This window comes from Cricetulus griseus, chromosome 5 (genome assembly GCF_003668045.3).
Source record: "Cricetulus griseus strain 17A/GY chromosome 5, alternate assembly CriGri-PICRH-1.0, whole genome shotgun sequence".
In the NCBI taxonomy this organism is placed as follows: domain Eukaryota; kingdom Metazoa; phylum Chordata; class Mammalia; order Rodentia; family Cricetidae; genus Cricetulus; species Cricetulus griseus.
The window spans coordinates 133614625-133641284 of NC_048598.1; the positions used below are offsets into that span (position 1 = coordinate 133614625).

Consider the following 26660-nt stretch of genomic DNA (forward strand, 5'->3'; position numbering starts at 1 on the left):
GTAGGGGTGGGAGGTCCCGGCGGCCCCAGTCGCCCCGGTTGCCCGCCCGGTATCTTCTTCCGGAGGGAAATGAGACCCGAAATTAGAACCGGGAAAGCCCTTCGCCTTCGCGGTGCTCCAGCCAGCTCAAGTGTCTTAGATCGTATGAACCATAACGTTAAAAAGATAGATTATCTTACAGCTCGGCTCGTTTTAGGACGATGGCTACATGTTTAGCTCGAGGGAATGAAGCAGACAATTGAAATTGGGTCACTCGGCAGCCACCTGTAGGCTCCCAGCCTTGACCGCGATGTGATGTCATTACTGGGGGTGGAGTCCACACCTGGCTGGTCCTAATTCTATTATAACTAGCGCCCTTGTTTTCTCTAGATCCTGGACCACAGCCCCTGCTTGATGGGGCTCGAGTGCGGTCCGCCGCCCACCTATTACATACACAACGTTTAAAAACTATATGAAAGTCCATTCCCAAGAAGACTTACTCCTCCGTGATGGAGAAATACGAAAAAATTGGGAAGATTGGAGAAGGCTCCTACGGGGTGGTGTTCAAGTGCAGAAACAGGGACACGGGGCAGATCGTGGCCATCAAGAGGTTTCTGGAAACTGAAGATGACCCTGTCATAAAGAAAATCGCCCTTCGAGAAATCCGCATGCTCAAGGTAGTTGATTGGCTTTTTTGGGTTAGATAACGCTGTGGGATGGGGTTTATCCCCCTTCCCTCACAGCCTCGTGTCCTCCTCGGTGGCACAAACCCGAGTGTGTGCGCAGAGGACCGATTATGTAAGAAAGCAAGGAAGGTGAAAAGGAGAGGTGTGGCAGCCCTCAAGTGTAGCGAAACTGAGGTATTTCATTTCTCCCCAGTTACTTGCCATCTGTCATCTCGCCTGCAGACAGTCTTTTCCCGAGTCCCTGATATGCAGAATTTAAAACGACTCAACTTTGTTAGAGTACTAGAATTTTTTCAAGTGCTGAATTTTTTCCAGACTGTTTTCTATTAGATTTTAAATCCATTTTCCTGTTTTCTTGGGCTGTGTGAGGTGTGTGTATGCATCCGTATGTGCGCACAGGTGTGTGGGAGCATGTACTCTGCGTGCTTGTCTCTGTACCTCTGTGTCCTCCTAGCACACTCTGTGATGCCTGCCTGCTAGGCTCCCGATAAATGTTCTTGTAGAATTTTTTTAGGGTTAATATAATAAACTCTTAAGGAAAAGTAGGTGTTACAGATCAATCTTATTTGAATGAGAGAGAATCAGTTCCCCCAAGTTGGCCTCTGATCCCCACGTTGCTCTGTAGCATCTGTGTGTTCCATGGTACCAAAATAAATACAAATGTAATCTAGAAAAAAAAAGTGAGGTGTGTGATGAATATGGCAGAGGCTGTGTTCTTACCTGAAAACCCTTGTGTTCAGGAATTGGAGCTGTGCACCAGAGCTGATTTCAAAGCAGGAAGCCACCCCCCTCTAAACTCAGTGTTTCTTCTCTAGTCTAAGTAAGGTGGTGGGAGATTATTGATTTTCTGTCCCTTTAATTGTAGCTCTTCAAAATAACACAATATGCCTGATATCTAGTATATACTTGGTGCATATTTGGTAACTAAGTGCATCCAGGGTTTGTTAAATTAACTCTCATTTTCTCCATTGATCCAGTAAATTCTTACGGAGCCTGACTGTGCCTAAAAGAGGGTTGTGCAGAGTTGTTTCAGTAACTCAGCTCTTGGAAGGCAGGTGAAGTGAAACTCACCCAGTCTCACTTCTGCTGTACTGAGATCCCAATGCGCAGAGCCTGTGTCAGGTCTTGTGCCCCATGGCTGGCAAGAGCTCTTCTAGCGCAGTTGAGTAAAGAGAGCAGACTGCCTCACTGAAGAAGCAGAAGAATGGTGGCTTGAGGCAGGAAATGGAACTTTGACCATCAGGCTAAGGTAGCTGTATTCCTTCTGAATAGCCGAAATATTTACATTTATTTATTATTTTATTTTTAAAAGATTTATTCATTTATTATATATTCAGTGTCCTGCTTGCATGTATGCCACCAGATCTCATGACAGATGGTTGTGAGCCACCATGTGGTTGCTGGGAATTGAACTCAGGACCTCTGGAAGATCAGCCAGTGCTCTTAACCTCTGATCCACTTCTCTAGCCTCTGTTATTTATTATTTTAGAGATAGGGTTTCTCTATGTAGCCCTGGCTGTCCTGGAACTCTCTCTATAGACTAGGCTGGCCTCAAACTCAGAGATCCACCCGCCTCTGCCCTTCTAGTGGGGATTAAAGGTATGCACCACCGCTGCCCGGCCTGCCAAGATAATATTTTTATTAAAAGGTTGTCAGTTGCAGACTTCTGAACTCATGGACCATTGAAGTTTCAAAACATACCTTTTTCTCTTTAGCATTTGAGTTAGTTACCAGGATTTCTCAGAGTCTTGTTAAGTACGTGGGCCATGGTCTCACACCACCACACCATGCTGTGTTTTCTCTTTCCATTCTTTAAAACAGGGTCTTATGCTGTAGACCAGGCTTGCCTTGAACTCTGTGCTAGGACTGAACCCAGAGTCTCTCTGGAACCTGTCAACTGTGATACTCTGTGCTACACCCTCAGCCCAGCCAGGACTTAAAAACAGCAACAGCTAAGCTAACTACTTTACTCTTATAACCAAATCTTAAAAGATCAAACATTTTAATAGTAAAATGAAAACCGGGAAGCATGACCTTCCTGAGAGAGAGAACAATTGGTGATAATATCTAACTTCACATTCTCTGCTGTGCCATGCTTGACATTGTGTGTGTGTGTGTGTGTGTGTGTGTGTGTGTGTGTGTGTGTGTGTTGCAGACCCCTTTTCTTAGCTTCACTATCCATCAATGAAATAGTGGCATCATTTGTCTAGTGCACTGTAAATCTCATGACTGTTAATACTACATCTGGGGGCAAGAAGATTCCCAGAGCAAGTACTGTCCTACACAGAGACTCTACAAAACAAAATACTGTTTGTGTGGTTCCAGTTGCCTTGATTAGTTGGTCCCCAGGATTCCATATTGTAACAGAATTGGGAATCTCTTGCATAAATCTTTCCTAGAGTCTGCTTTACAATATAAAGTAAGGCCCAGTAATAGCCACAAACTTCCTAAGGCTATAGTTGTTTCTTTGTAAACAGATGTAACTGTGGGAGGTAACTGTCTAGCAACCAGCTGGGTGGTTTTAAAGGCCATACCTCTTCCGTAATTTCTTTTCATGAGTGAAGTCCCTTTAGGTAGCTATAGCCGGGGGATTATAATATCAAGAGTTCTATCTTGCTAAGTTTTTTACTAAAGGTTTTTTTTCTTCTCTAAAATCTGGAAACACTACAAATAGCATTATTTCATATTAACTGGAGGGAGGAAGTATGACTCTTTTTTACAAAACAAAATTGTTTTTATAATAATATACCACTACCTAAAGAAGATGTAACCCTGTGCTCATCAAGACTCTCTGTGAGAGTAAATTCTCCAATATCTTAATTTTCAATTGTAATTTCCCTAGATTATATAATTGAACTTGTAAAAAAAAAAAAAGGAAAGAAAAAGTGACTCTGTCTCCTTAGAGCAGTAGGCAGCACTGTTGTCTCATAAAATTACAAAAAGTAAACAGCTGCTCTGTTAAAAATTGTCCTCTGGAGACAAGTTAATACCATTTTCGTGATGGGAGTAAAATTGTGCTGTGGTACATTAGCTCAGTGGACCTCTTCCAAATCTACTTTCTATCATACAAAGAAAAGAATGATTTGCATTCGGCTGGTTCTTATGGAGAGATGTTTGTACACAAGATAAGTGGCATGTGTTTGGCACGAGTTTGCAGAACTCTGCCACATCCCAGGCACTGTTCTTGGCTGCTGCCCCTGTGAACTTGCATCTTAGCAAAAGAGAACAGCAGTAAACAGGTAAGTATGTGGGAAAACACAAAGCAGGATCAGGGGAAAGGACTATGGAATTCAAACCCGTTCTTGGTTTTAAACATGTTACTAACCTTTAAATGTGTTAAAGACATGTTGCATGGCAGGAAGAGTGGTCATGAAAGTAGCCTGAAATCAGAGAGGGAAAAGGTCTCTAGGAGTGCAGATACCTTTAATCCAACACTCAGGAGACAGAGGCGGATGGATCTCTGTGAGTTTGAGGTCAGCCTGGTCTACAGAGTGAGTTCTAAGGCAGCCAGGGCTACACAGAGAAACCCTGTCTTGAAAGAGAGAGTGGGGGAAACAGGCATGAGGGATGGAGGAAGGGAGGGAGAAAGAGAGATGGAAGGAAGGAAGGAAGGAAGGAAGGAAGGAAGGAAGAAAGAAAGGAAGAAAGGAAAGAAAAAAAGAAAATCGTATAAAGCGCAAAGCCAGGTGTTGGACTGAGGAGATGACTCAGTGGATAAAAGTGCTTGTTTGTTATATAAGTGCTAGGACCAGAGTTTGAATTCCCAGAAACCACTTAAAAAACAAACAAACAAACAAGAATCCCAGATGCTTAGCAGACCAGCTAGAATCCCAACAACCCCTACAGGTGATTGAGGTGGAGCCAATAGAATCCCTGTCTCAGACAAGGTAAAAAGTGATGTTGTCCTTCTGACCTTCAAATGTGCACTGTGGCACACACAAATGAATCCACATACACACATGTACACAAAAAAAGGCAAGATATCATGTGCTAGACCATCAGGGGCTCCATGGTGAGAAGTGACTTTGCATAGAACACAGGCAAGCATTTAAATGTGCTTAATCCATCCCAGCTCCATTCCCCCATTGCACCCCAGCGATATCTATGTAGCCAGCAAGAGGGACTGTGTGGTTAAGGACGAGAAACTGCCAACTCCTTCCTAGGTCCATGGTCTCTGCTGCTGTTGGGGTAAAATGGTAGAGCTGTTAAGAGAGGACGGAATCTATCCCATCCAACTTGATAGAGAGATCAGACGGCCCTGGAGCTGTGGTGGAAATCAAAAATAGGAGAGTGTGGCTGTGGGTGTCTGGGTGACCTATCTCTGGCAGGTGCTACAGGGGCAATAGAGTAGGCCAGACTAACTTCAATCAAACCACTAGAAGTACAGCTAGGACAAGTGACAGCTCTCCCTCTCCCAAGTCAAGAAAAATGAGAGAAAGTAGGAGGGGGCATTGCACATTTTCACTTGGCAGGTAGGAGCTGGTGGCCCAGCAGACTTGGCTGAACTGCCAGTTCATTACCTAGGACTCCACAATTAACATTAAGTGAGAGCCTCTGAAAATAACTATTGTGTCCTGTTTTGCATATTGGTTCAGGACAATGAATGGCTTGCCAGAACCCTTCTAAATAGGAAGCTGGGATGTAGAACCAACTCTGTCCATTCCTAAGACCCAGCCTGCCGCTTTCACATGTCAGCCCCACCCGCTGTGGGGCCTCACAGTCTGTTGTGTCTCATCTCTGTGTGGCTTGTGGCTCCCATGGAAGTCTGAGCACAGCTTGGGAATGAGCACAATGGGAAGGGGGATCCCTCACAGTCCTCATTCCTTAACTCTAGAGAATTTTTTTAAGAAGAAAAAGTTACTATTTGTTACCAACAGAGATGAAAATTAAGTGTGGGAGGGACATGTCCATCTGAAACTTTACTATGGGCTGGAGATATGCTGCTTAGTGGTGGAGACCAGGCATAGCATATGCAAGGGCATGATTGATGTCCAACACCACAAAACTCACTCTGCTATCAATATTACAAAATTCATCGAATGCGTTTGTTGGGGGGCACACACCACACTAGTTTGTATGTGTACTTGTGTGAAAGTGGAGGCAAAGATCAACCTCTGTTATTCTTTAGGCACTGTCCATCTCATTTTTTTGTTTGTTTGTTTTGAGATAGGGTCCTTCTTTGGCTAAGAGCCCCAGGGATCTGCTTGTTTTTGCCTTCCCAGTGCTGGAGGCCACCATATAAGGTCTATAAGGTCTCTCTATGTAGCCTTGGCTAACCTCACACACCATATGTAGACCAAGCTAGTCTTGAACTCATAAAGATCTGCCAGAGTTGAGATTAAAGGCATGCTCTGCCTTGCCTAGCCGTGCCTAGCTTGTTTATGTGGGTCCTAGGTATTGAACTCGGGTCCTCACCCCTGCATAGCAAGCTCTTTACCAACTGAGCCTACGGCATGAATTCTTTTAAAAATACTTTTATTACATTTATTTGTGTGTGTTTGTCTGGGTATATATGCATGTAATGCAGACATTAGAGGACAACCTGCAATAATTGGTCCTCTCCTTCTACCATGAGGTCCCGAGGACGTAACTCAGATCATCAGGATTTCAGGCAAGTGTCTTAACTGTTGAGGCATTTTTCTGGCCCTGCAGAATGCATTCTTAGTGAGAACAATATCACTCCCCCCCCCAAAAAAAAAGGATCCAAATCAGTTCTTACAGGAGCATGAGAAAATGTCTAACCTTTTTATTGTGTAAATAACAGATACACGTGCAATGTATATTCAACTATCTGATATATTTGTAGCATTAAGGTTTCTTTTGTAAGCAGCTAGGGAAAAGATGTGTAAAATGACACCTCAGGAAAATAAAAATGAGATAGGTACCTAGGTGTGAATAAGCCTGGGATATAGTGCTTGGCAGAAAATGCTCTCAACTGACTTGAGTCGTAGCATGCACGGTGCTGGGAGAAGCTGCTGTTCCCCTGTCTCCTCACCTTCCAGTGGGGACACAGCTGTGTGACTGTATGGCCCCAGAGCTGTGGCTATGGACCTCAGTGTTGGATCCTGCTCAAGGCTGTCGGTGACCTTGGACAAGCTCTAATGCCTGCTGGAACCCTGCCCAGCCTTATCTCCTGATTTATGTCTCTGCCTGGTACCGCTTCACTGACTTTTTGCTGAGAAGAGCAGTCAGGGCTCTCGAGCCAAACATGGAATTGAGGACAGGCAGCCTCAGGATGGAGGAACAGAAGAGTGAAGGTCAAAAGCAGCAGTCGCAAAGGACAGAAAAAAGCTAATGGAGAAAGGCAGAGGGTGGGATTTGAACATGCAACGGTCTCCAAAGGGACTTGCTCCAGGCAGGGTTCACTACCTGTAAACTTCAAACCAGGGATACTGTGACAAGTCACCAGCCTGCTGCCAGGTGCTGCTGAGAGAAATGGAACCTCTAAGGCTCCCAGTTATTCAACAAGAGTATTACACTCTAAGTACCTAATATGAGCTTTGTGCCAGGCCCATGCCACTACATACAACTAACATGGCACGTGAGTGCCCGCCCCCAGCACACAGTGTACCCAATGCTTCCATCTTTTTTTAAAGGCATCAGCTTGCCCAGTATTAGTTGGAGGAATATTTCACATTCAAGCAAAAAACCTGGGGGGGGGTAATCTTGCGGTATTTGGTCCTAGCAAAATTAAAGAAAAAGATAGGAAAAAAAAATTTAATTCTGCTGTGGCCAAATGGAGCCCTTTCTAGGCTTTCTTTCTTCAAATTGTTCAATTTGCTCATGAAAATAGATTAACAATGCAATCCATTAGTGATGAAAATTAGTATTAGATCCCTCATTGTGCCGGCCGTGTTCAGCATTGTCTGTTATGGATTGTACGGGACTAGATTCACAAACTCAAGTATTGGTAAGGATCACATTGATACCACAAACATGCAAAGGCGGATGAGTGGGGAGCAATGCAGAAAGGTAGGGCCTGGTGCAAACTGGTGATCTCATGTCTAAAGGGGCCAATGTTCAGCCCCATGGGGCTGAACTCAGGAGGAAAGAGTTTCAGTTCTTTTGACAAGAAATTAGAATCTTGTGTGATATCTCCTGAGATTTTTTTCTCTACAATGTTTTTTTTAAAAAAATTCAAAATATTTATGTCTTTTGTATGCATGTGTGTTATGTGACCACACGTGCACATGTGCTGTGGCATGCATACGGAGTTCAGAGGAGAACTTCCAGGAGTCAGCCTTTGCCCTCTGCCTTGTTGGGGTAGAATCTCTCCTGGTTCTGCTGCTGTGCTTTGGATCCCAGGCCGTGTGGCTCCCTAGCTTCCAAGCACCTCTGACTCCACGTCCCATCTCGCTAGAGGAGTGTGGAGATTACAGATTCACAACATTGCACACAACTTTTTATGTCGGTTCTATGAGTAAAATCTCAAGTCATCAGGCTTGTGAAGCTAGGTTTCTCCCCTCCGAACCATCTCCCTGGCCCCCAAATTCAAAATATTTAAAAGTAAAAAGAATAGTGCAGTTGATACCCACAGCCCCTTAAGCCATTGGAACCTTGCTGCCTTCCCTCTCTATCCCTATCTCAGTCTCTTTCTCCTACAACTCTGCCCCACTCCTACATATTTGGCTGGGCCATCTCTCTAGATATTTGGCACAAGGTTGTTCTTCTATATAATAACCATATTGTGAAATTATCAGCAATTCAAAACTCTTATCTAATGCATAGTTGATACCCAAATGTTTCATATTGTTCCAATAGTAGCTACATAATATATAAAGTGCCTAAAAACTAATATGCAGATGGGTGTGGTAATATGGACAGGAGGCAGGAGGGTCTCTGAGAGCAAGCACACTTATTAATATCATTATATATTCATGAATATTTAAATTCAGCACATTATGCACTATTAGTACAGTATAATTACACTTTTTGATTCCCAAAGTGTCACATGTTTGGCTATTTGTCCTTCCTCAGTCTGCTCCTGAGTTCTGATAGGCTCCACCATTGTTTGGATACTTTGCTGTGTGATAGGCAAATAAAATGTCCTGGACTCGTCCTGCCCCCACCCTGTGATCAGCCATTTCTCCAGTAACCTGGTTCTTTTTAGTGGTTGGTCACAAAATGTCCTGACTTTAAAGTGTTAAGCAATTTTAAAATTTTTTTCACGTTGCTCAGGCCCCATACAACACAGAATCTGCAAATACTGTTTGGCCATTAGGCTGCCAATTTAGGGACTTTGGACTCTCTGGCTTTTGTTCTATGAAGTATTGGCTCCAAGGACTCAAGGAGGTGGGCCATGGAGGTTTCTTGTTTTGTTTTGTTTTTAACAGGATAGACCGACACTGGGCATTCATGTAAACTGGTTGCCAGTATCATGGAAGACAATAGAAGCAGTTTCTTGCCTACAATGAAAGAAACCAAACAGCTCCTTATCATCCCTCTATTTGTTTAACAAGTGGAGACCTGTTTAATTTCATTTCTACAAGATAATGTACATACTGCAAATAGTAACCGGCTGTTTTGTTTGTTTACTCAAAGATGTTTTGGCTTAGCCCATAGGTGTTTATTCACACAGATTGTATTCTGACTGCTAGTGAGAGCCCGAGCAATAAACTGACAGGCAAATATTTCAAGCACAAAAGGAACAGAGGTAAACAAGCAAGTGCATTACTGTCTTCAAGGCCCCCAGTCCACAGTGTGATGAAACCCATTCCCCAGTCAGTCAGTGTCACGGGCATTGTGTCCTATGTCACACACTGGACTTAAGAAAAGAAAATACCCCGGGACAAGAGGAGGCAGAATAGATTACTTTTGACAAATAATTTTGGATAGATTGGGTGGGTATATGTGCTGGGAAATGAATCATTCATGACAAATAATAATTGTATAGTTCATTGATGTGATGTTTTGATATAGGCTTATACTTTGGCATGATCAAATCAAGGTAATTAGCATGCCTATTCCGTCAAACATTTGTCATCTCTTGGTACACTTGTGTGTGAGTATGTAGGCATGTATGTGTGTATGCAGGTGTGTTTGTATGGGTGTGTACATGCTGTGGAGGTCAGAGGACAGACTTGGGTATTGATGGTCAGACATCATCGATATAAACACAAGGTGGGTACCTTGTATTTTGGGGCCAGTTCTCTCATTGGCCTGGAACTTGCTGATGAGCTGAGGCTGTCTAGTCTCTTGTCTGCCTCCCCGGACTATACACAGGTGCTACCATATATGATCTTTCTATGGGGTTCTTGGGACAGCTCCAATCTTTACCCCTACATGGGAAGCACTTACCAACTGCAATATCTTCCTAGGCCCCAAATATCTATTAAGTCTTTGTGATGAAAACATTTAAAAAATCCCATCTTTGCATTACTTTGAATAGTTAATATTATTGTATAGTTATTAACTATACTCACTTTGTTGCATAGCAGAATGTTAGGCTTTCAAAATGAGTGGTTGTACAATTAATTCACCTTGATTTTTAAAACACTCTCTAACTGCTTTCTTTCTCATTTAAATTATTTTTTATTTCTAACCTACAAGAATTCTAGCCAGACGTGCTATATGATATTTTATTTCATGAAGTATCCAAACCACACCTGAAGGTAGTAATTTTCCTGCACAGTGGAATTTTCTTTTAAACTGGGTCAGGGGCATGCCTTTCACTTCGGCTTTTAAAATGTTTTAATTCAGTTGTACATTTGGCAGGATTAATGTTTTATTTTGCAAATTTGCTTTTAGCCTGCATATTCTCTTGTTAATTATTACCCTTCTTTATTGTTTATTAACCTTAAGGGCCCTCTAGTCAAAATACCAGTGGGTAAAATTGTGTCTCCAAAAATCATTGAACTTGGTCTCCATATCTGCTGGAAGAATAAAAAGTGGGAGTTTCTAAACCAACAGTGTTACCAACCACAGTGAGAAACAACCTGTTTCATAACTGCCAGTGCGTGATGCCCTCATCCATGCCAGCTCAGCGTTATTTTCCATCGTGGCTATGGTTGTACTAATAATTCTTTCATGGTATTTTTTTTTTTTTACAATAAAACAGCTCAGTCATCCAACACATACATCACTGGCCTGCTGGGTTTCCAGAAGAGATCTCAGGCCAGGTGTCCAGTCAGACAAGCAGCCTGGCACATCCTGTCCCTGTGTGTGGCCTCCAGCAAAACTACGAACACTCCTTAGCCTGACTGCCCTGCCTTTCGTTTCCCCAGGAAGGAGTTTTCCTTTTGATTGTTTTATTCAGGGTTGTGCTGAGAAGAAGGTAGGCAGTTCTGAGGGCTTCAGTTGGTCCCTATCTTACTGTGTAGGTCATGAAGCTAATGTTTGCCAACTGCCAAAAGCATCTACCCCAAACTTGAACTTGGGAGTGGAGGGAATGGTCTCAAATGTGGCTCCATGGATCTGTCCAGCCCTCTGTGAGTCAGGATTCTAACCTGGGGTTCTGAGACACATAGACTCTGAGATATCAGTGCTCAGACCTTAGACCTGATCACACTGTGGGTTTACTCAGAATTGGTCACAGATTCCTTTAGGAATACCTGTGGTGGCATCACAGGGCTCTCCCTCAAAGTTATTTTGGTTTATAAGCTGAATGAAGAACTTCAGTTTTCCATCCTAAAAGCCAGGATTGTCTTTGTCAGCTGTCAATTATTTCTACTAATACAAATCAATTAATACATTAGCCTCGCTCCACTCCCCATCAGGACCCCATGGCATGGCATGATGTGGGTCAGCTCAGAGCTCAGTAAATTAAGGTATTCTGACCTTGCTTCTCATTGCAGTCATTATATGCCACTCTGGATACCAGGTGTTGGCCACTGTGGAATCTTGTTCCCACTGGGAGCCAAGAGACTAATTCCCACAGTAGCAACTTCAGTACAAGACAGCCCTTCCTTTCCACTCAGCCCACCTAAAACAGCCATGTATGAACGCCCAAACCAACAGTATCTTTACTGTGTGTGGTGCTCTAGTAGTGAAAGTATTTGCTGGGCCTTCGAAGGAAACACAATGGGATATGGCAGGGAGGGGCTCTGCGGATCCACCTAATAATCTAGTCTAGAATCTCTATCTCCTCAGCTTGCCCCATCCCTTCCTCAATGCTCTGCTGAGGAAGTTCCAGCCTGCCTGCCTTATCTGATGAAAGCCCAACCTCTAGACAATGACCAGAAACATAAACTATCTCCAGCGCCCTTGTTAGGAGAGTTAAGTCCCAAGCCACAGGTCAGGGCTCTCCCATCAATGAACTTGGCCCATGCAGCTTTACATTTCACTGTGCTCATGGTCCAAGTCCCTCAAGACTCTTGCTGGCTCAGATGAGACAGGTCCTGTCAGTCTCTGAAGATAATTACTTCCTCCTTGCTGCCTTCTTCGTGTGGCTTCATTGTGCTTACGGGTCCTTTGGCCAGGAGGAACAATGAGGACGAGCATCCTCTACAGAGGCACCTGAGAAGTGGACGTGGTCTTCAGACCGTGGAAACAGTTTCTGCTAGTATGTAAACTCCGAGCCCAGGGGTTTGGGAAATTTTAGGGTTTAGGGTTTCCAGGCTCATCATCCTGAATATCACTAGGCCACATCTCAGGGTCTTCTCTTTTCTGACCCTACCCCTGACTGTGGTGTGGGGACCTCTTTGAGACTACATATTGTCTCCTTTGGGAACACAGTATTTTGAAGGTGAAGTCTTTTCAGCAGTCGGTCCTGTCTCCATAGGAGACAGAAGTCCCTTAGACTACTGTTGGCAAATCCTCTGATTGCTGAGCCGAAGTCTGTCTGGTGACTAAACCTGACCTGTCATTTTCTCTTTTCTCTTTTAATGATTTAAAAGAGCTAATGAAAGCCAGATCATGCAACAGTCCTTATAATCTCCACTTCCCCATTTTTCTCTTGTGCTACCGCTGTTGCACAAGCCACCTGCACCTCATCCAAAACCAACACTAGTAGAAGTGTTCATGTTTGTGTTGGTTCTGCATAGGACCTGCCTTCCATCCAGCCTGCCCAACCTTCAGGAGATCTTTGTTCCATCTGACTAGTGATTGATCCAGATCTAGAGCTCCATTCTGTAGATGGAGCTGGGCCCACTTCTCATGCCAGCACCTGTATGTAGACAGTGCATGCCTCTACCCCAGAAGTTAAAATCTAAGATGTGGAACTGTGTGTTAGTGTTTACTTTAGGAGGTACCCCTGGGGGCGGGAGAACGGGGAAAGAGAGAAGCCCATGGAGGCAGCAGGGCCTCAAGCCCCAGAGACATACAGCAAGCCAGTTTGGGGATCCTTGAGAAGGGCCCAGGAGTGATCATTTTAAAGCTGTGGGCAAGGGGAAAGATGTCACCATTTCCATTCTAGATGGATGGGAACTGATGAAGGACACCCTCCAAAATGTCTATGAGAAAAAGGTCCACTGTGTTTCCCTAAAATACAGACACAGGGTCAACATCCCCTCACTCCCCCACAAAGAACACAGACCACAGGGACAGGAGAGACCACAGACACAGTGATCTGTGTACTGGTCAGTCTAAAAATACATGGCCACTAAGGACCCGCTAGAGATCACTATGCCAGTACCTTCAGGGGCCAGGCAGGTATTGGAGAATGGATTCATCTCAGTGAATAAATTCACTTTGTTATAGGTCTTGAAATGTGCCTTCATCCCTATTGGTGTATGTGTTCCCACTTTAAATAGAAACATGGGTACATGGAACAGTTCACTTGCTCTAATATTTGGAGTTGGTAATCTGAGGGTGATGCTGATGGGCTCTCTCACTGGGCCTTGGTGTCACAGGGGGAATAGGGAGTGATGGGGAGAGTAGCAAACCAAAGCACATGGTCCTCTGAAGTGAACCATTACTCTCAGAGCAAACTCTTTAAGGCCACAGAGATAACGGGCCTGGAGTTGCCAGATCGCGAACATTTTCCAGAGCAGCCTCAGGATCAGGATTCTAAAGCAATATTTCCTGATCATTACATGTTGGCAATGAATGTTAATGTCTCTAAAGTGCTGGGGAGGAAGGAAGCTGAACAGTACACCTCCAGGGATGCAGGGCCTGAGCTCGTCACAACAAGTGGGAGGCCAGGGAAGACATGGGGCTGGTGGAGGTACAGGAGCTGTCCAAGAAGGATGTATGGCATTCTGCTCTTCATAGGAAAACAAACTGGTGACAAGATCAAATTCGTCTGAGGGGATGAATTTGACTAAAACTTAAACAAGAGTCTTGGGGGATGAAGAAATGACTCAGTGGCTAAGAGCATTTGCTGTTCTTGCAGAGGACCCAGTATGCTTCACAACTGTCTGCAACTTTAGTTCTGGGAGATCCATTGCCTTCTGGCCTTTGTAGTCACTGTATGTACAAGATGTATTTGTGCCTATACAGATAAAACACACATAGACATAAAATAAAAAGAAATAAATCTTTCTAAAGGAAGTTTTTCTTTTTAATGCCAGAGACAGTACTTCACTTGGCAGCATAATGGAAATGTCTATATTCACCACAGGAAGAAAATAAAAGGGAGACAAATTCCAAACTTGAGCAGGTGTTGCTTTTAAGGGAGCTTAGCAGAAGACAGTGGTAATGACCTAGAAAGGGCTACTGAGACCTTCCAGACTGGGCCAATATGAGACAGAATGCCAAGAAATAAAACCAGACTTCAGGCTGTGGCTTTACCCCCTCATAAACCAGGAGCAATTATGGTGAAACAAGCCACAACACCTTTGTAGTATATATGGTAATTTTGTCTGTTCTGTCTATTCATGTTTCCTGTATGTGACATTTGGTTTCTTGTCATCTAATTCATTTACATGTCCCTCAAGAAGTCCCTTCTGTACAAATGAGGAAATATCTAAGGTCCAGGCATGCCCAGCCTTCTGACATCATGACAAAGTATTGGCATCTGCAAAGTTCACACTCAAGAACTGCACAACAGAGTTACAAGGGGGAAAAAATTCCATGATGGTTTAAGTATGTTTCCGATTTTTGTGTTGGTTTACATTCACAGCTACCCTGTGCCTCACACAGTCCATGGGCCATGGTAAGGACACCTGAGAGCCCTTATAGACAAACATCCACGATTACTGAAGCAGTGGTTGAAATCCAGAGTACAGACTGTGAACCAGCTTCCAGCTTCAGGACCAAGATGTCCTCCTGACCCCTCCCCAGGACAGTGAGTTATGGACATAGAGGAAGGAGGTGGCTTGAGATGCCAAATCCACAGGCTGGTTCACCATCCATTTCAGGGATACCACAGTGGGCCACAAAACTCCCCAAATGAGAAGTCCTCTGGGTGCCCCTCAGTTCACTGCCTACTGGGCCTTCCAGCAGCCCCATCACTGACGATCACTTCTCTATCGATGGTATGCGCCAATGGTGTCATGCTCTCATCTTTCTTGCCTCTGGGGACCTGCTTTCCTCTCCGCCTCTTCCTCATCTATGAGTGTTCGGGGTCTTTGGACTTCTTCCTATATTAGCCAACTCATCCTACAGCTTCTTCACTGAATATGGGGACTCTCTGGCTTTATCCTGTTCTAGCTCCTGGAAACCAAGCCCATATACTTTGGACTCTCGGAGTCCTGTGAAGTCAAAGAACCAACAAGAGCAGCTTCTTCCTTGTGGACCCACCCTTCCTCTCTGCTGGCATCCCCTTCCCTTCCTTTGTCTCTTAGCTCTAGTGCATTGCCACATTCTGACTATTCTGGTAACAAAAATATTTCCAGACAGTGCCTTTCTGCCATCTCTGTCCTCTCTGTGCTGGTCCAAGCCACTCTCTCCTCTTGTCTGTTTTTGCCTCTTCTGAGCCATTCCAAATACCACTTCCATAGTGCTCAAACCCAAGGGCTATTTATCTCAGCTTGCTGCATTTCCTTCCTGTGGCTTCCTATTGCACCACCTATGATAAAGTGTAAATGTTTAGCCCACCAGGCCCTGCAGGACCCATGTTCTGAAGAGCTGGCTGGCCATTGCCCGTGAACTTCACCCTCAACGCACATTCTTTCACTTCTTTAAATGGCCTGAGCAAAGTCCTCTCTGGATATAGCCCAGCAGTCTGTTACCAGTGTTCATAGGGGAAGGAGGTTATTTGTTTTGGTAGGGGTACAATATGAGTAATTATTACCAGGAGTAATTATTGCTTTCTCATGTTGGGTTGAATATTCTTTGATGGATACAATGGTCCAGTTTTGCACATAGAACAGATAGAGTTCTAGAGATGGATTGGGTGTGAGAAATAATGATCCTCACTTTATAATAAGAATATTGGAGTCTGGAAAACAGATCATTTTATTTTACAACTTTGCTAAGCACGAGCCCAGAGAAAAGGGAAAAAATGAGTGGCCTTTGGATTTAGTGTAAAACAGTGGTTTTAAAAATCCTGTATCACAGTGGTTAGGAGTACTGGCTGTTCTTGTAGAGGACTAAAGTTTGATTCCCAGCACCCATACAGTAGTTCACAACCACCTGTAACTCCAGTTCCAGGGGATCTGATACTCTCTTTTGACCTCGACCAGGCACCAGGCACACTCTTGGCAAACAGATATACATGCAGGCAAAACATACACACACACACACACACACACACACTTCCCTGCCTGCTGAATTCATTGGTTGAGTTTTTCAGGGAGGTGCAATCTTCCCAAGGTCTAGCATTGCCTCTCCCCAGAAGAATCCCATCCTATTGGTTCAGGTTGCAAAGCTTTATCTAATGTATATCCTGGGACTGGAGATTCCTGTCAGGTCTAAAGGAAACTCCAGCTCCCTAAACTCCAAAAGGCAGTGCATATGTTCAACAATGACAGTCTTGACCTAGCTCAAGCTGGGCTATAGAAGGATTTCTGGTGGTTAGATAAAAGCCAGCATTCTCAGCTTGTGAAAATGGTTTCCTTCCCGTCTGCCAAAGGGAGTCATTTCCCTTGCCTCTGGCAAAAGTGATATGTAGCCCTCCATTGACATATATTTGTGGTTGCATATTAAAGGCCATGCTGGCCTCCAGACTCCTACAGTCCCTATTCACAAGTTCTCATTATGTATCTCCAAGCCTACACTATCACCCTGGTAGCACCAGCTCTGGGCTCCCCTCCTCAGCTGCTTACCCTCCTTATAACCTGCTGTTCTCTACAATCCCACCTCCTGCCTATCTTGGTTTCTCACCATCTCCACTATTCTCTCTTGTTAATCTCTGCTATCCCGGCTTCCCTAGTCCTGGCCATGTCAGTCATTTCTTTCTCTCTCTGCTCTGGAGTCTTCCAGATGCCTCTGGATGTGCTCTCTCTCTCTCTCTCTCTCTCTCTCTCTCTCTCTCTCTCTCTATCTCTATCTCTATCTCTCCAATAAAAAAAAACCTTTCCTCTAATGGAGCGGCCATTTCAGTAGTTTCTTTACTGCGCGCCTTGTGTACAATTCTTTCCGGTATGTGAGCTCAGTCACATGGCAGGCTGCCTGTAACTCTTCAACCCTAGGCTGAATGAAGTAAGAGTGCCTAGGCAAGCAGGTGCCAGCTGGCATCTGGTGGAGAAAGGGCCTCCTGCTTATCTGTGATTCCCCAAGGAGCTCTAAATACAATTCAGGTGTTTCGCCACAATGACAAGAAAAGTAACAACTATCAAAGATTATTTGGAAAAAGAGGTATGAAGTGACACTGTTAGACATCCTCCAAGAGAAACTAAGTAGACACTAACGTTAGCTAATGGTCATAAAGCAAGAATGGGCACTACAAAAAGGAAATTGACTAGGAGGGGGGCTGTGTTTGTGTGTGTGCATGCATGCGTACGTGGGGGCCCACGTGTGCACATGTGTGCATGTGTGTGTGGTAGTGTTGTTACACATTTCTTTTTTCTTTAGAAAAAGATTTGTGTGTCAGACATGCTGGCCCACACCTTTAATCATGGCACTCAGGAGGCTGGGCTAGTGGATCTCTGTGAGTTGGAGGCCAGCCTGATCTATATAGTGAGTTCCAGAAAAATCAGAGATGCATAATAGAGAGACCCTGTTTCAGGAAGGAAAGAAGGAAGGAAGGAAGGAAGGAAGGAAGGAAGGAAGGAAGGAAGGAAGGAAGGGGTTTCTACTGGATTGATCTATTCTATCTATAGGTATCCATGAAACCAGAGAACATTAAAAAACTAAGCGAAAATAGTTACTGATCACATAATAGTACTTAGTACTAATTACTTAGTACTATGAGAGTATGAGCCCTCTGGGGATTCTGACCCAGGGGTGCAGAGGCAATCTGGTAGAACTTCTCGAGAGAGGACATTTAACTAGAGCCTCGAAGGCTGAGCTTGTATTACCTCAGCGCTCCCCACCCCCCTGCCCCCAGCATTTTCTTGCTTAGCTAGTCTTCTCAGATCTATTGCTTTCACAAACCACCTGGGCCCTGATTACACTTCACTTCTAAGTCGCTGAGAAACAGCCCTTGAAGAGAGCCATGGTGATCCTGATTACTGTCTTCTTCCACACACAGAAAGAAACTCCTGAAGGGAAACGGCTTGATTTTTCCTGGCTGGCACTCACAGAAAGATGCTCACAGCTCAGATTTACTGCCCTGCCTCTTATACTTTCAGCAACTGAAGCATCCCAACCTCGTCAACCTCCTGGAGGTCTTCCGGCGGAAGCGGAGGCTTCACCTGGTGTTCGAGTACTGCGACCACACAGTGCTTCACGAGCTGGATAGATACCAGAGAGGGTGAGTGGCCCATCTCTTCCTACACAAACAGGCAAAGCAAAACTCACAAGGATTCGTGAGGGGGAAGCAGCTGAGGGGACTTTTTATTTAAGGCTATGTAGCAGCCATGCATGGTGGTTCATGCGTGTAACTGGGAGACTGAAACAAGACAGGTTGAGGCCACCCTGGGCCATAAACCCTGCCTCCAAAACAACAACAAAAAAACCCAACAATAATAAAAAGCAAAACAAACAAACAAACAAACAAAAAAACCAAAAAAAAACAAGCGAACAATAGGAATGATCACTGTATCTCTGATGCTGGGTTAACAGCAGAGAAATTAAAAAAAAAAAAAATGTTGTGAAGTAAGTTATGATGTCATTTCCATGAAGAACCCATGAGTAACATAATAACACGAGAGACAAACCTTGGCTCCTTGGCTCATATCTCTGCCTTGAAGTTGCCTCAGCCTCAGAAAGAAGTAGGAGGAAGAGAGTAGAAACTTTGTGTCCAACTAGGGAAGAATAGTGGCTTGGACTTCAGAAGACAACATTTCTAAAGCATAGTGACACACACCTATGATTCCAGCTCTTGGGAAGCTGAGACAGGAGGATCACCAGTCTGAGACCAGCCTGGGTTACAGAACAAGACTCTGCCTCAAAATACATACATACATACATACATACATACATACATACATACATACATACATACACACACACAGGCATATGTGAATAAATAAATAATAAGAAAAAAGTACGGACTGGGGAGATGGCTCAGTGGTTAAGAACACTGACTGTTCTTCCAAAGGTCCTGAGTTCCATTCCCAGCAACCACATGGTGGCTCACAACCACCTTGAATGAGATCCTGTGCCCTCTGCTGGCACGCAGGCAGAAGACTGTCTAGTCTGTATACGTAATAAATAAATAAAATCTTTAAAAAAAAAAAAAGTACAAGAGTAATGGCTAAGAGGAAGTTTAAGGCTAGAAGAAACCTAAAGCAATCTAAGTATTTGATTTGCTGCGATAGTCAGGACTCCTTTGGTATAAGTGACAGAAACTCAGCTTGAGGTGCGTGCTAGCAGAGAGTACAGGTGTAAGTGGCTATAACTGGAAGCGTGGAAGTGACTGGTGAGTGTGTGGCACAGGTTAGAAAGAACTGGGAAAGGACAAAGTGCAGGCTAGCGCATGGCCACAGCTTTATGTAAGCATACACAATGTTTCCAGGAGAAGGGAACGTCTGGAAGAGGAAACTGCACTAGATTTCTGATTGGCCAGCTAGAATGATGCAACTATCCCGGGAGCCATTGGCAGTGGCTGAAAGGAGAGAAGAATTATTAGTAGGTCATGTGAGTTATAATTTAAAATGACTCAAGATCAAAAAGGGCTTCATGGTGGAGGCTACATTCAGTTCAAAATGGAATTTAGACAAGTTGATACGGGAAGAATATCCTATTTTCTTCTGTAATCCATTTCTGGGAGTTGGGTGTCCACTTTTGGCTGGGGAAACATGGAAAGTGCCTGACCGGTCAGAGTTTCGGAATGGTGGACTGACCTCAGCTCATGTCCTCATTCCGGTGGCCAGAGGATGAGATTCTTCTCACACTTCTCAGCTTTGTCCAGGAGCTTATTCTCCTATGATGTTGGTTATATGTGATTTGCCATGGCCTCCTGGTAAATGAGATTAAAGTGGCTTGCGGCTAGTTAACATCCCTGAAGCAAGCTTTTCATGTTCCAGAATGTTAGAGCCAAGAAGACAGGCACCACCCTTCAGAAATGACATATTAAATGAAAAGAGCATTCCCTGTTGATGTTTGCTCTTTCAGCAGCTTGCAAGTAGCACTCAGCGAAGCTTCTCTAGTGTAGTTGCTCCTGCTGCATGGTATGGTACAATGGAGACACTGCACGGAATGTAGCTATTCATGGGTGGCCCATTGTCCTCTGTTCTTAGACCATAACCAACTCGGAAGCTTTCTGAAATTTCAAATGTCATATAATCTCTCCACGTAACAAGCAAGTCATTAATTGTGCACCAGAAGGTAGCTTAGCTGGGTGTCCCCTAATCTAATCCAGTCCTTTCACTGTCTACACAAGGGCAGCAACAAGTCCCACATGTCCGTGACTTGAACCATCCAAGACTGCCTGCCCCGCTTAGATGCCCAGCCAAGGTTATTATACCTTTGCTTCTGACCAACTGCCTGAATCAGGATGCCCATGACCCACCTCATCCTTGAATTTGAGTCATTTGCTCCAGCAACACACAGAACCCTGGGAAACATTAACTCACATTTTCAGCTTTATTACAAAAGAAAAAAAAATCAAAAGATACAGATGAAAAGACATATAGGGTAAAGTATGAGAGAAGGTGTATGGAATCCACGCCCTCTGTAGATGTTCTACTCTCTAGGAAGACCCACAAGTTTCTGCAGGCTTTGCCAACCCCATCCTTTGTCCTTTCCAGTGCTTAAGGGGACTCCACTGAGTAGGCATGGTTGCTAAGTGACTGCATAGGGAACTCAGCAAGACCTGTCTGTTGAGATTCTTCTTGGCTTATCTGTGACACATTCATTCCTCCAGAATAGGGGACAGGGCCCCTGGAGATGAGGAGGGTGAGGGACTGATGAGATGCTTTCTTCATGACCATCTGTCTCTAAGACAGAGATGGGGGGGGGTTATGAGTTTGTATGACCCTTGAACCAGGCAAGGCAGATAAAACTCTGCAGATAGTTGGAGATAGGGGTGTGTGTGCATGGTGTGTGTGTGTCTGCATTAGACTTTTTGACACTGTGACAAATGTCTGAGAGAAACAGTTGTTTAGGAAGAAAGACTTATTTGGGCTTGCTATTTCAGAGGCTTTAGTTCATGGTTGGCTGGCTCTGTGGTATGGGACCTGAAGCGATGCAGAATGCCATGATGGGGAGACTGTGACAGGGCAAAGCTGCTTGTCTCATGGCAACCAGGAAACAGGAGGGGTCAGCATTTACCCTTCAAGGCATGCCCCCAGTGACTTCCTTCCTTCAACAGAGGCCCTGTTTTCTACAGTCCCCCCCCCCTCCCAATAGTCTTTTCAGATTTTGAACCCGCTGGTTAATGAAGCCACCTGTTAATCCCAGCACTCGGGAGGCAGAGGCAGGAGGATCTCTGAGTTTGAGGCCAGCCTGGTCTCCAGAGTGAGTTCCAAGTCAGCCACTGTTTCCAAACAACAAAAAGGAACACAGCGCAGCCACACTGGAAGGAGGCCTGGGAGTGTGGCTCTCTTCTACACTCTTCCACAGCAGACAGATTCCAGTCCACCCTCCCACCCTCCCCAGAAAGAGGAGCTCTGGAGCTGGCCACTTCGTAGTTTGTAGAGTTTCTACACTGAGAAGTACGTGATAGTGTGCTCAGCATTACAGGAATATTAATGATATAAGTCACTTGTCAACACTCCTTTTGCATTATTTATTTTGGGAAATATCTTTGGAGACTGAAGTTTCTTACAACTTCATGTCAAAAAGTCATTGAATTAACACACTACATTTTTTTTTTTTCTGAACAAGAAATGGATGCTGGGGCGCCTTTGAAGTCCACTTCTTATTTGTATTTTTCTAGGCCGATTTTCCTAATAGGTGAGTTTTCCTGGTGTTTGTGCCTACATGTTGCTAGAACAAGGAAGAGGATTTGGTGACAAGCTACCGCAAGCCTGAAAACAATCCTAATCCAAAAACGTCCTGGCCATTCTTCCTGGAGGTGGCTTCCTCATTTCCGGCACACTCTCCCTGTGTCTGTTCAAGCGTCCTTTGATTTGCCTGAAAGGATTTCCTGCACATCTGGTCCATGACAGCAGTGGCCTTGTGGCCTCTTCCAGGGGCTAGAAGTGACTTTCTGTGATCACATGTAATGCTGCATGCATTTCCCCCCCAGTCTACGTAGTAGTTTTGGCCAAGGGCCACAACAACATTTAATTTTTGATTCATAAAAACAATACGTCCATCATGTGTGTGTCTGGGAGTGGTCCCCCCAAATAAGCAACTCTTTTTCTAATCACTCCTTGCCCCATACTTGAAATGATTCTTTCCCAATGAGATGCCTTTTTCCAATTCATACACAGTGTCTGTCAGGGCTCCAGGCCACTGTGGTTAAATCAGTCATGAGTCAGTGAGGAAGAGATGGGGAAAGTGGCATGGTTAGATGTTGTGATAGAGGAAAGAGCAGAAAGATGTCAGGGTGATGCAGCTGGCAAGAAGAGAGGTGCAGTGTGGGGAAGGGAACAAGATACTATCTGTGTCTTTAATTATTTTGAACTTTAGTTGTATGGTATGCCACATAAACCTCTTCCTTGTCGCAGAAAAATCTCATTCCTCTCCCTTCAAAGAAAACAAATGAAGCAGGTAACTCAGGCATCCGGAGATGCTGCATACACAAGTCTGGCTTCAGGACCATAGTCTAGAGCACCCTGAGCAAAGACACAAAGTTGTCTTTTGTGCTGTGTATTGACTAGCTTTACATTAATTAGCAAGGTCCTCATTACAGAAACGGGGCTTGGTGGCCCATGCCTGTAATCCCATGACGTGGAGGCTAACACAGAATGAGCTGGAGTTTTAGGTCAGTCGGGACCACCATAGCAAAGACCATGCCTCAACTCTCTCTTTAAAAAACAAAGAAAGAAACTGAGGAGTTCAAGTTACAGGCAATCCCAGAACATAAATACTTGTGGAAATCCCTGTGGATTTTCATGATTCTCCTCTGTAAAAATCCATGTTTGTATTTTTGTTAACTTGGTTTCCTCAAATTCCAGCAGTGTGCTGGCCACACATTATTAACAGTCCAGACTTGTGGACCGAGAGGGTTCTGTATGTCAAGAGGATTCTGTCTCCTGGGATTTTTCAGTCCCAAAGCCTGCCCTGGATTGGATTGGGTTTCTTGAGTTGAATTCCATGGCTAGAGTGAAGAATGTGTTTGTGCTGTTTTTGTTTTTATTAGGGTACCAGAACATCTCATGAAGAGCATAATTTGGCAGACACTGCAGGCTGTAAATTTCTGCCATAAACACAACGTAAGTCTCATGATCTCCTTTGAAAACTCAGGCAGCTTTCCTTAAGCCAAAGTTGAGCCTTCTTCAAAGTTCATATCACACCTTGGTGGGTATAATTTTTCATCAGCCTGTTCGGGGTAAGAGACTGAAATTCCCAGCTTATCTATCCGTTTGTATGCAGATCTTATGACATACATTTTAAAAACCATTGAGGGACTGGAGAGATGGCTCAGTGGTTAAGAGAACCAGAGTTCAACTTCCAGTACCCACATGGTAGTTCACAATGGTCTGTAACTCCAGTTCCAGGGGATCTGACACCTTCTAACCAATGCACATAAAATTAAGTTAAATAAATTATTTTAAAAAACCATTTAAAGAAACTAGTCATGTTTTTTAAACTTGTAAAATGTGAGGTCAGAAGACCCTCATTTGCTTTGAGAGTCCATATGGATTGGTTTCCCCAAAAGGCTTTGAAATTGGGAGGAGCAACCACAGCCACCTCATGCCCTGTCAGCTGCAGTTGCATGGGTGGAGTCCCAAGCCCAAAGTACAAGTGCTAGGGTCTGCTTTGGTGAGATAAGAGTGTGAAAGTGGGCCTCTGGTTCTCCTAGCCACAGCTGGGCTGGAGCGAGTCACAGTGTGAGACTGCCCAGGTGACATGGCTTCGTAGATGCTGAAAGTCTGCTGCAATCTCCCACCCCATACAGTGCTGTCCACTTCCTGCACATGGAAGCCAGCTTTCTGGGTGGGAACACAGTTGTGTGGTAGAGTGCTTGCCCAGAATGGGTGAGGCCTTGGGTTTGATCCCCTGCACTGCAATCAGTGCACTTACCTATTAGTCAACATAGCAAAAAGGAAAAAGAAAAAAAAAATCAGATTCCAACTGCTAAAAACAAACAAAATCCCAGATAGTAATTTTAGAGTTTCATTCTAGCCATGAGTACAATTGGACTGCAGCCATCTGTCATCTCAACTGCTAGGTCACCGAGCCTGAGGGGTTAAATCTCCTATGAGTCTGACCAAGTAAGTTTCTTCTGAAACTTTTCAAGGAGAAAATATGAGAACAGCTATTAACTTACTTTCATTAGCTGAAACCTAGAATCTCTGTCAGAGCTGGGGTAGAACTCCATGGTCTAGCATGCATGAGGCCTTGCAAAGTAAAAAAACAAACAAACAAAAAAAGGTACCATTTTACAACAGTAGGCACGGGCACTTCACGTGGCTAGTCACTGTGATTGGTGGTAGCACTCTCCTAACAGTCAAGTTTCAGCATGGGAGTGGCAGGAGGGGGAGTACAGAGGAAGGGGAGAGGAGAGAGGAGAGAGAATGAGAAAGCTAGCTTCCAGCCAGCCCTGGTGGCTCTGAGGAAGTGAAGACAAACAGAATGCATACCACAGCTCTCTGGAGAGCTCCAGACTCTGTCTGTGTGCCGTGGGTGGGTGGGGAGGGAGTGCTGAGGGGGACGGTGCAGAAGCCTATAAGGAATTCCCAAACAGAGTGAGGGCACATTCTTGTTTTCCAGTCCCCCTGCCCATATGTCATCATGATATTCATGGAAGGACCTATTTATAGCAATATTTAAAATGGCTGATGAAGGACTGCAGACCCCAGCGCCATCGAAGACTCAGAAGCAGATGGGATAACTTAACCCTCCGCCAACCTTTCCAGAATGAAAACGCTGGCGGGGAAAGACCATGCTACTCTCTCACCCCCAGCATCCCTTGAGGAACCTCTGTCCTCTTTCCAGATTCCAGAAGTCAAGGATAACCCCAAGGGTTTCAGGCTTCAGGCCAGCAGTCTCTTGGGCGGCAGAAAGATCCGACATTTCCCAGAAGAGAGGAAAACCCTTGGAAAAAGGAACGATCACAAGGAAGCCAGAGGAATATTTTGTCCCAACTTAATTTTTAAACATAAACGTTGGTTAAAAGTTGTTAAGAGGTTTATTTACTTTTTTTTTTTTTTGTCAAAGAAATTGTCACTGAATAAGAAAGCCCTGGGAAGTTTCTCAAGAGTCCCTCTGGGTAGCTTCGCCCTGTTAAAGAATGCGGCTAGATCCCAGGCGATGAGGCATACACAGGGCGGGCAGGAGCCGCCAGCCGCCGAGCACTGGCCGCGATGTGGGACAGAGCTGACATCTAGCGACTCACCCCAAAGGGTGAGGCTGCAGCCCGCGCTTGTTTATCTTGTCAGGACAAATGTCAGAGCGGGAAGGGAGATCTCTTGGCAAGCTCCAGCTTCCCGCCCAATCTTCCCAGCTTATCTCAGCAGGCCCAGGGCTTGTCCTGTTTACCCAGTGTTTCAGTGAACTCTGCTTAGGCACCAGTCTGTAGTGCCTGCCACAGGCTGGGGGCCTCAGAGCCCTTTCAGTCCTTTTCCCTTCACCTGCAGCCAGCAGGTTAGTATGACTCCCAGCTAAAGATGAAGTTCCCTGTTTTAATATATACTGTATGAGATATGGGTGCATTATTTGGGCTGGAGGTGTAGGTCAGTGGTGGAGTGCATGGATAGCCTGGATTGATCCCCAGCACTGAAAAAATAAAGTCTTTTATCCAAAATGCAGATGTAACTGGGTGTCATACATGTTTTGATTTGCTGAGTCTTGCCCCTCAAACTTTGGTTTGTCCTGTCGCACTTCTTGGTTTTTGGGGGCCCTTCGGGAATTTAAAATGATTCTGTCTATAGGTATGGAACTAATTTTCGTCTGTTGCTTTCTTATCCAACAGGCTAATGAAAGAGTAAAGTGATGTATCCATTATTTGCTAAATATTCCTTCCCTTTTCTCATGGTAGATATTGAAATTGCCCCTTCACGAATTTTCAATTTTTTTTCCTCACCAGTGCATACATAGAGACGTGAAGCCAGAAAACATTCTCATCACAAAACACTCAGTCATTAAGCTCTGTGACTTTGGGTTTGCCCGGCTTCTCAGTGAGTACTGATGCTGTCTTTGGGGTTTAAAAAAAAAAAAATTCTTGCTATGATAGCTGATCTGGATACTACAGGAGGCTGGTTCTTGTGTTCTGCCTAGGGAATAACCTTGCTATAAATTAGGGTTCTTGCAGAATTTTGTAATAGGATATAACTTGAAAAATGTACAAACCCACAATGGTGTAGATGTGTAGGCTATGGGAACCGTATGCATAGGCTGAACCGTATGCATGGGCTGTATGTAAACGGTACCGCAGTTGTTATTGTAAGTCATGCTAATCTGATTTCTACCCTGGCCTCCCTTCCACTCTGAACTAACACTTTCCAGAAGTAACACTTTAGATGGTTTTTAATCTTGACTGCAGATTAACACATGAGGATTAACACACTTTAAAAACTG

The 26660-nt window shown here is 44.4% G+C and overlaps 1 protein-coding gene across 9 annotated transcripts in view; it reads left to right on the forward strand.

Annotated features, from left to right (window-relative positions):
- The first annotated feature begins 352 nt into the window (after positions 1-352).
- The window catches only part of Cdkl1 (cyclin dependent kinase like 1), a 38068-nt gene continuing 11760 nt past the window's right edge, over positions 353-26660 (forward strand). Inside the window, exons 1-7 of one of the 9 annotated variants that reach the window (XM_027418167.2) lie at positions 519-656; positions 14665-14829; positions 18118-18339; positions 21910-21926; positions 23281-23353; positions 25302-25487; positions 26170-26260. In XM_027418167.2, coding sequence (XP_027273968.1) covers positions 23297-23353; positions 25302-25487; positions 26170-26260 — 334 coding nt within the window. In that variant the 5' untranslated portion in view covers positions 519-656; positions 14665-14829; positions 18118-18339; positions 21910-21926; positions 23281-23296. The other 8 variants (XM_035444874.1, XM_035444877.1, XM_027418163.2 and 5 more) reach the window with 8 other exon arrangements.